The 9,443-nt window shown below is 34.8% G+C and overlaps 1 protein-coding gene across 1 annotated transcript in view; it reads left to right on the top strand.

Annotated features, from left to right (window-relative positions):
* Positions 1-386: 386 nt before the first annotated feature.
* Positions 387-9,443, top strand: part of LOC118272824 (protein FAM166B) — a 29,158-nt gene continuing 20,101 nt past the window's right edge. The window contains exon 1 of the mRNA XM_035589519.2: positions 387-599. Coding sequence (XP_035445412.1) covers positions 529-599 — 71 coding nt within the window. The 5' untranslated portion in view covers positions 387-528. The remainder of the gene's footprint in view (positions 600-9,443) is intronic.

The following is a 9,443-nucleotide window of genomic DNA, read 5'->3' as shown; positions in this document are numbered from 1 at the left end:
ATATTAAAAAAATAAAAAACAATATTGTGCATCCTTTTTTTAATAACCAATTCTTTCAAAGTTTATTTGATTAAAATAGTAATAAAATAATAACTAATGTTTTAATTTAAATAACAATATTTTTTATTACTAAGAACCACATTTATATACCTACATGCTTAACTACGCAATATAAAAATAGAAGACGCCTGGCTAAAATGTGTTTGCATTATTTACTTTCTATTCGCATACAATCCATTTTGCTCATATATTATTCACAGGGATCCTCAATCCCCCGCCTCATATTTTAAAGAATAAGATTTATTGCCCATTATTGTTTGCCATTCCCACGTACTATAACAGTCTTGGATTTCCCCCTTGCGCGCGCATTCTACTTTACAAGCAAGCCCTTAACACCGTAGGTATCGCAGAAACTTTCATTCATAACAAGCAGAACAGTAGTCACGACAGAGATCGCTTGGTGGACAAACGCGCGATAAATTCCGCCATGGCTTATTTTCGTATTATACAATAATAAACTGAATAAAAATGTGGGTAGACGTCAGTGCGCGCGAAAAACAAAATTACATGACGCAAACAAACGGATCATTTATACCCGGGTAAGTAACTATTTGTTTTTGTTAGGATAAATATTGGAGGGAAAGCGTCGAGTGTTTGAGACATTGGGACATAAATATTTTGGTGTGTAGCACATTTTTCTTTTCGGACGTCATCGTCAGCATATTTTATTGTTTGTCTTTGAAATGCTTTGTTTTATTCTAAGTATTTTGTTTTAGTAATTATACAATAGATGACTATTCTAATAGTACATAAATAGTGATAAATTCCTTCTAAGATTATTTTAGTTTTATAAAATGATTTATATTTAAACTAATAACTGCGCACTTGTTTGTTGCGTAGTCCGTTTTCTCATTAAAATTCAAAAGTTATTTTCATCGAAAACACTTATGTTTTTTACAATCTTATATAAAAACAAATACGTAGGTACTTGCCTACATCTACTTACCTAAATGTTATGGTATTCGCCTGTGGGTACTTGGTACCAGTCACCACCGAACATATTCGCCAACTATCTTCACTTGTTGTCCCAATTTAAAGGATATTAAAGAACGGGAACATAGGTAAGTTGCATTCAAGTAAGTAAGTATGTAAGTTGTAGTTTAAAAGCACATTTTATTAAATGCTATATTTACTTTTACTGAAATACCAAGTTTGTATAATTATAATTACTTAAATAGATACCTACATCGAATAAAGGGGAGAGTTTTTTAAGGGGGAAATAATCCAATGCCTTCTCTTGCCGAATGTGAAGCGAGAGGGAGGGTCACTCTCTTACCGACTTAAAATCACCCTGTAATCCGCGTCTCCGGGTCAGGCATTAGCCCTACTAAGCCCTATCTGTGGTGATCTGATGGCTCTTTAAAGCGCGCTCGAAATGAAATGTGCTGAACCCACGGGAAAGGTAAAATACGTATTAATAGGCAGGTATTAAGATAATACCAGCTTTGAACTAGTACCTGGAGCTCTATCCTTAAGAGATTACAAGTTATTTAATTATGTAGGCAGTATCAAACAGGTCAGTTGTTTGTATGACCACAGATTAAAATAAACCTCAATTTGGCGGCAACAGTTTAGAATGGCAAATTCAAATGAATATTATTCTACTGTCTGTTATTAAAATTAGGACAAGACCCGCAACTGCCGCCCACAAACTACGCAAGTCTAGAAAATGATTAATTTAACAAGCTAACATAAAATATCCTTTTAGAACGAACAAAAACCAAACTGTAATTTTTTTTTGTTTGAACATTAATGTAAAGTCTGTTGCGTGCCTAGAATGCCTATTTATATAAAAAAAAAAAACATGACGTTTCGTCAAAAATGCCTGTGGCGAAGTTTCTCCGCTAAAAAATGTTAAAGAAATTTATTTTGAACTTTTTACTTGTAATCTGCGAAACTGAAATGTTTTGACTGAAATGTCTAGAATTCTAAATAATAAGAAATTAGACGTAATGAAAAAAACAAAGGGATTTATTTGGGAAAGTTGCTAGGCAGTAGGAGGGTGCTTATATTGGCGAAGCCGTATCGTAAATTGATCAAAGAATAATAAATTTATTAGATGTTGGCTTCGCTTGTTAGGATCTTTTTCTTCGTAATAGAAATGTTTGTTAGATGAAAATATACAATTAACTTTTATGTAGGACCGAGAGTATGTAGGTCTGGTAGGTATCTACCTACTTACTATATTTACCTAATTAGATATCTAAGTACTTACGAAAACAAAGATATACTTATCTGTAACATAAATATACTTTTTAAAGATGGTTTCCACTTACGAAAACAGACATATAGGTACTTGTAACATAAAAATACTTTTTTTTTAAACACGGTTTCTTAAAACAATAGTATGTACCTACCTCTTCTATTTTATTTAAGACTTAACTGACCCGGCAAACCTTGTACCGCCTCAAAAATTTAGATCTCACATTTTAAACTTTCTCAGAACTTCTACAAATAATTTAATAGGTACCAAAATTAACCATATCGGTCCAGCCGATCTCCAATTTTAGCAAGACAAAGGAACAGTGATTGATTTTTATATAGAGAGATAGATTTTTCTCACCTAGAAAAATGGAAGGACATAAGAATGATGATACAAAACGTTTATTCAAAATGGAAGAGGGATGAATTTTCCGCGGTAAACAAATACCTCTGTAAGTCACGTTCCTCCCTTCCATTTACCACCTGACCTAAAGGGCGATCACCGCTTCAAGGATAATTCCCGCTTTGATACAAATTGTTCAACAATTAAACACGAAACAGTTTCTATACACGCCTTTAGTTGTTTCTCATAAAGTAGGTATTCAGGTAAATACATTCATAAAGGTCTTTAGAATTCTTATTTAAAAACGATGAGACTGTTCACAGCTCCCACTCCTAAACTTTGATTCGTTTTATCTAAGTATTGTTATCTTAAATGACAAAATAAAAAAAAATACGTGTCTAATATTTTGTCAGTCTGACGGAGACGGACTAAATAAATTTTTAATTTTCATTACCCGTCATCATTGCTATTATAGAGCATGAAGAGGGAAATTAGGTTCCCACCCCGTAGCCCGCACCCTCATGCTCACTTGAGAAATTGGACAAAAGTCCTACATTATCTGCTCATGACTGATTTTTAGTCACATATTATAAGAATCTCCACAATGGGGTCAAAAAAACAATTGTAGAGCATTAATTAATGTAACTGTGTACCTAAATCCCTACAGCGGTTCTTTGGGTAGTACATAGATAATACTAAGTAGGTACTTAACTAGACTAGTTACTTTAGGTAAGTACCTACACACCTACGCACAAAAGGTCCTAATTTTCGCTTTTAGTTTTAAGGGATTTAATTTTACTGGTAGCCACTATTTATTTAGGACACCTCTCGCTTTTATATTCCCTTTATATCTAAACATGAATTAAATATGCATACCTACCTTCGTCTAACTTGTGGGTCGGTGACCACAGGCTGGACTGGCTGGATGCAGGTCGTTTCCAACCGGCCTATCTGGAAGTCATTGGGGGCGGCCTATGTTCAGCAGTGGACGTCTTATGGCTGATATGTTGATGATGACGATGACCTACCTAAGTATAATACATTACTTTTAAAATTGCACATAGACACAATAACTATGTATCGTCATAGAGTTGTCTATGCGAATATTAAAATTATACAAGCGTTTGTATACGGAAATATGGTCGAATAAAGGGTCTTTTATCTGATTGCGGTCGTTATTCAAAGGTCACGCTTGTCGTTAGGAAGTCTCCGGTTTTGTCACGATGTTACGTAGGTACCTATTTAGTATAATAATAGGTACGATGGGCTCGCTTTCAGCGATCGTGACTTTCAGAATTTTGAAGGTTTTATTTTTGTAATCCGCCTGTATACTGTAGGTTGTATAAGGTTTCGAATGTATGGAAATTATGTTGGAAAGGTGGTTAAACATGACATGGTTATTTTTTCTTTATTTTTTTTCTAATAGAGTGAATAATTGTGTTTAGGGTCTCGAGTTTATTTAACAGTAACCTATACTAGTTTGATTTACGTTTAAAATAAGTAATTGAAACGAGAATGCGTTCAGCGCTCTGATTGGTTGGATTATTAGAGCCTAAGCGTATAGATCGAGCAAATTCTGCAGTTTGATAAATCTGTGATGTTAATTAGATATATATATTAGAACATTTATTTATCTGTTTATTCTAAAACACTATCAAACATTAACACTAATTTTAAGCTTATTACAACCCTATCACCCAATACAGTAGGTACATATCTACCTAGCCAGTACCTTGTCAGTTTTATAAAGGACTGAAGGCATTCACTAATTTCCAAGTCACGCTATATTTTCATAACAAGAGATAATTACTTGGAATAACTGCGAAGAACAATATAGACGCTAATTAAGAAAATTGCTTCTTTAGGTAGTAAATAAGGATGTAATTATTATACCTATCTACTACCTAACTAGGTACCTACGGCTTTTGTATTGCTACAAATTCGCGATCTCAGAAGTAGATTCCTATATTATTGATTTTGTGTAATTGTGTGATTATCTAATTTGATACTTAAAACCTTTAACAATAGATATGTCCTGTACTTCATCAGTCTTTATTTTCTTACCTACATTACATAATTCGGCTAACTACTCCTATCTCAACTCCACGTAAAGTTTACAATAATTTAACTTGCATTAGGTACATCAAAAACCAATAAGTGGCCAATACTGACCGCAGGCCTCTTCTCTCACGGAGAAGGTTTAAGCATTAATCAGCACTCATTTTAAATGCGGTTTGGCGATTTCAAACTTAGAAATTAGAAATTATAAGCCCAGGTTTCCTGTTGTTTCTCTTAACCGTTTTTCAATGTTGTCTAAATAATCTAAGAAAGTACCATTTACTTAACTCGGAAAAAATCACATTGGTACCTACTTGCCGTTTTGGTAGGATTGGAACCCGCATACATGTGAAACGGTCTTAAACCTCTGGGACCATTAATAATCTAGGTCTCAATGTACCTATCTAGGCTCAAGACTTATAGACTTAGGTAAGCGGGCGTCATCACAAGAGATATCTAAGCAATAATTTTCTATTGCCTCGTAGTCCCAAGTGGCGTTCAGTGTTGATGAGTAAATTGCCAATCTCGGCTATTGTTACTGGAGCGTGGGCAGTATATGTCCATCTTCTAGTTTAGAATTATAGCCTTGATCTATCTTCAACAATGAGATCCGTGAATGAGATAGACATTTTCATTTTATTCTAGCTGTTACTAGCGATCTCATTCGTGTATTCAAAGGGAAAGTTGCTCTCACTCTTCAGCCTCTAAACTGTCTCCTTCCACCACAAAAACCTGGACTTAATAAATAAATATTAAGTGCCATCAGAAATCTGTTGAAGACAAATTCTCCACTAATGTAGGTCACTGGTGACATACGTGGCAGTTAACGTGTTAATAAATAAAATTGGAGTTTCTGTTTGTAATATTAAAATAACCCCTTTTTACTACATTACATGCGAAAAGTAAAGTTTCTTTAACTTACAGCTTACAACACCTACCTAGCCAATCTAGTTACCAACAAGTATAATCTTTACATACATACGTAACCTCACGCATGTCTCCCATGGAGGTAGGCACTAGATCGCTAATTGCTACGAATCGCTTCATCAATAGTCATCAATCTTTTCAGGCATGCTCGTCATTTACTTAATTTGGCCGTTATTTAATATATCGCCAATTACCTAACCTTCACAGTTCCATCCAAAAAAAAAAACAAACAGAAACAAACATAATATAAAAACATATTGATCAGGAAGCGTTTTCTCATCAGAGAAAGTAAGATACTCAAGAATCGCCGTCACGGTGTTTACCAATGCCACATACTGATGAGTCGGCCTGACTTAACATGGTAATTTGAATTCTTCTTCAGACAAACATGTTTTTGTGGACAGGGAAAAACAATACTGTTACTGTCGACTTAGATGGTCTTAGAGAAACTGTAGCAGTAGTTTTAAGACTAGTGAAAGTAGGTCTGGATATGCAGACTGCCTACGCTAACGGGTTACTGGGGCTCCGGCTCGAAAAGCAGGAGTAGGAACGGGGTGGTTTTTAGTCAGCAATAGTCTGATACCAATACCAGTCCACCCAAGGCGGGAGAAGTCATTGGATGATTTAGAGAAAAAAAAGTTGATTAGGTAAGTAATTTTTAGTCCTTTAATTTAGAGTCTGACACTCCCTCTTACCTGCCCAAGTCGCCCAACACGCAGCTCCGGACTTGTATCAGTCTATTAATAAAAATGCCAATGGCTTCAAAACGTAAGAACAACATCACACTCCGATTTGGACCACTAAATCTACCCTCCGTATCATTGCATAAAAATAAATCTAAAAAGATTGTCGTTGTGATTCATCTATAATAAAATTTAGTTTCGTTCGTGAACTCGACACTCAACTCTCAAGGACAGTCTTTGAGATAAACATCAGAACTTTTCATGTTCCTTACAAAGTCAAGTACCTATCGTGGTACCGTATCAAAGAGCTAGCGATTTAACAAAGAGAATGTGTGAATATTCACGTGTTTACATTGCACAAGTATTTAAATTTAAGCTCTAATTTAAATACTTACTCAGAAAATGCTACAACAGTACCTACGTAGTAGCTACATTACCATAACAAATCACCAGGTTTAGTTAAGTTCTTGAAGTAGGTATAAGCAGATTCAAGATTTTATCAAGCTTTATTTTAAAGTCAAAATTTTATGAATCGGGGTAATTTTCAACATTTTTCCAACCACAAATGTTAGCTATTAGATTATGCTTTAGTAACGAATCAGCTTGTACTAATAGTAAATAACACAGGGTGATTCCCTCACAGAAAACCGACGTGAAACAACGCTTGCGTTGTGTTTCGTTGTGTGAGTGAAGTTATCGGAGGCCCAATTACCCCCCTTTTCGATCCCCGATTTCTCAACAACTCTCAAATTCCTAACTCCCAAAAGGCCGGCAACGCACTTGTAACGCCTCTGGTATTTCGGGTGTCCATGGGCGGCAGCGATTGCTTACCATCAGATGATCCGTCTGCTCTATTAACGGCTAATACTTACCATGAAATAATTTAGGTACCTAGTCCTAGTCTAGGTAGCTACATCTATGAGCTATGACGCAAATATCTCTACAATATCTACACAACAACGTTCCGGTAGTTTAGCTGGCTAATCTCCAAAACTAGGTACTTTGGGGATTTTCTCCACTATCTAATCTACGTAACTAGTTAAATCTATTATTTATTTAGGAAAGGTTTTAGAACATAACATCACACTTAGGTAGGGGAGGTAGGGGAGGGATGGGCAGTCGGGAGACATGGGCACCCCCCTTTTATTCTGATCCTGTCATAGGTTTTTCTTTTTTCTTAATTTGGTAGTTTACTTTACCGTCTGATAAAACTGTGCATCCATAGACTATCTGGTATTTCCGTCAGTTGTCAAACACAAACACATTTGAAGATTATATGCTCGTAAAAGTAAATATTTTGTTGTGGATTCGGATCGTAATACAGAGAAAAGTAACGAAAGGTATGTGTATTTTTTATTATATATCTATTGTATATTTACTAACTAATAAATTAAACTAAAATTCACGTTTCAATACCTAAACAAAAAAAAATGCCGGTATATTGTGTTGAAAATGTGTACAGAGGGAGCATTGGGCATTCGGATGTGAGGGAGGTTTGGGCATGTCCAATGCTCTCTTCTTTATATTGCGTACAGGAGGTCTTTTGAAAATTATAATTACCTGCTTTAATTAAACTATTTGAAATATTTTTAATTACAGAAAGATTCAAAAAGAAAGGTTTACGACGAGAAATTCCCAAAGATTTGATATTACGAGTCATAGAAGAGGTATCAAAAGGATCAAAAATAAAAACAACAGCTGATAAATATAAATAAGCCTTTACGGGTTATACTTATTTAAGATAAGTCGTGATATATTTAAGATGTCTTTTTTTTGTTGTTATTACGTTTATTTTTGGAATCTATTATGGATGTTAAGTGTTTTACAGGCCATGCCCAAGCCTCCCACAGGGTGTGCCCAATGCTCCCTACCATAGGGAGCCTTGGGCACTTTTGACTTAATTTTTTAATTACCTCCTAATTAGGAGACTGATTATTATTATAAGAAAGTTCTTTATAAGATATCTAGCCAAAAGTATGGAGCAATAGGAAGTGGCAATAAATGTTGATTATCTACAAAATCTGACTTTTTATGCATTAAATTGTGAAAAAGTGCCCATCCCTCCCCTACCTCCCTTACTTACTAATCCCTAAACGCGTAGGTTGAGGTTTACTTTTCATATTAGGTACGTTGCTACCTACGTAGGTTAACCTTTAAAAAGTTTAATTACTTTGTACCTACCTCTTGCAAAATTATGTAGGTGCAATCTGTCCCTAAGTACCTCTTTATTGTTCTTATAATAAGTAAGAAGACACAATACATGTAAATGTACTTAGTAAAAATTACTTACCTACTTTCTTTAAGAGGAGAAAGTCTTTTCCCGCCTTGGGTGAGAAGAGCGAGAGGGAGTATCAGACTCTTACAGACTAAATACCACCCCGTTCCTACTCCTGCTTTTCGAACTGGAGTCCCAGTAACTCGTACTTAATCAACCTGATTTTTCAAATAACAGATAATTTTCATCTGACGAATAAAATTGTCATTAACAGTTTTTAGTACGGTACCTAAGGAAGAATTATTATTGTCAAATATTCAAAGTTATTTCTCCGATAAAACTTGTTTGGCACTGGCATTGGACAAATCGGCACTATCATAAAAAAGTTTATATTTCTTCTTGGGTTCTTTGTCAGATTTCCGATAGAATTTTCGACCTAAAACAAAACAATAAAAGTCTTTATAGAACATTTACACATGTAGTTCGATAGGGATTCATTTGTTAAAACAATAAGCTATTCACAAACTTCTGTTCTGATTAAACTTCTTGAGAACTTTAAACGACTATACGTAGGTTATTAACAAGAAATAATTTAAACCAACTTGAACAAAACTAGTTTTAGAACGTTCGCGAATTCAACATATAGACTAAGTTAGATTCCTACACGTTAAATACTAAAACTTTGATAAGTATCTTGTCTTTGATTGACGGACGTATTAAGTCAACTTAGTATTAGGTACATGAAATTGAAATTACACTTAACTAACATAAGTACTGCTTCTCTGTACCCTTAGTACGAGTTTGCTTTACGTTGAACGAAAACGAAACGAGAGCGCGTTCGGCGTTTTGATTGGCCGTTGCGAATGTACCAACCAATCAGAGCGCCAAATCAATTAAGACCTGTAATACATTAATATGCAAATAAATATTTTGAGATTTTGAGTTTGAGTCTGCG

Source organism: Spodoptera frugiperda, chromosome 4 (assembly GCF_023101765.2).
Source record: "Spodoptera frugiperda isolate SF20-4 chromosome 4, AGI-APGP_CSIRO_Sfru_2.0, whole genome shotgun sequence".
NCBI classification, from domain to species: Eukaryota; Metazoa; Arthropoda; class Insecta; order Lepidoptera; family Noctuidae; genus Spodoptera; species Spodoptera frugiperda.
Note: the sequence above shows the minus strand (reverse complement) of the source record. Positions and strands in the feature narration are given on the sequence as shown.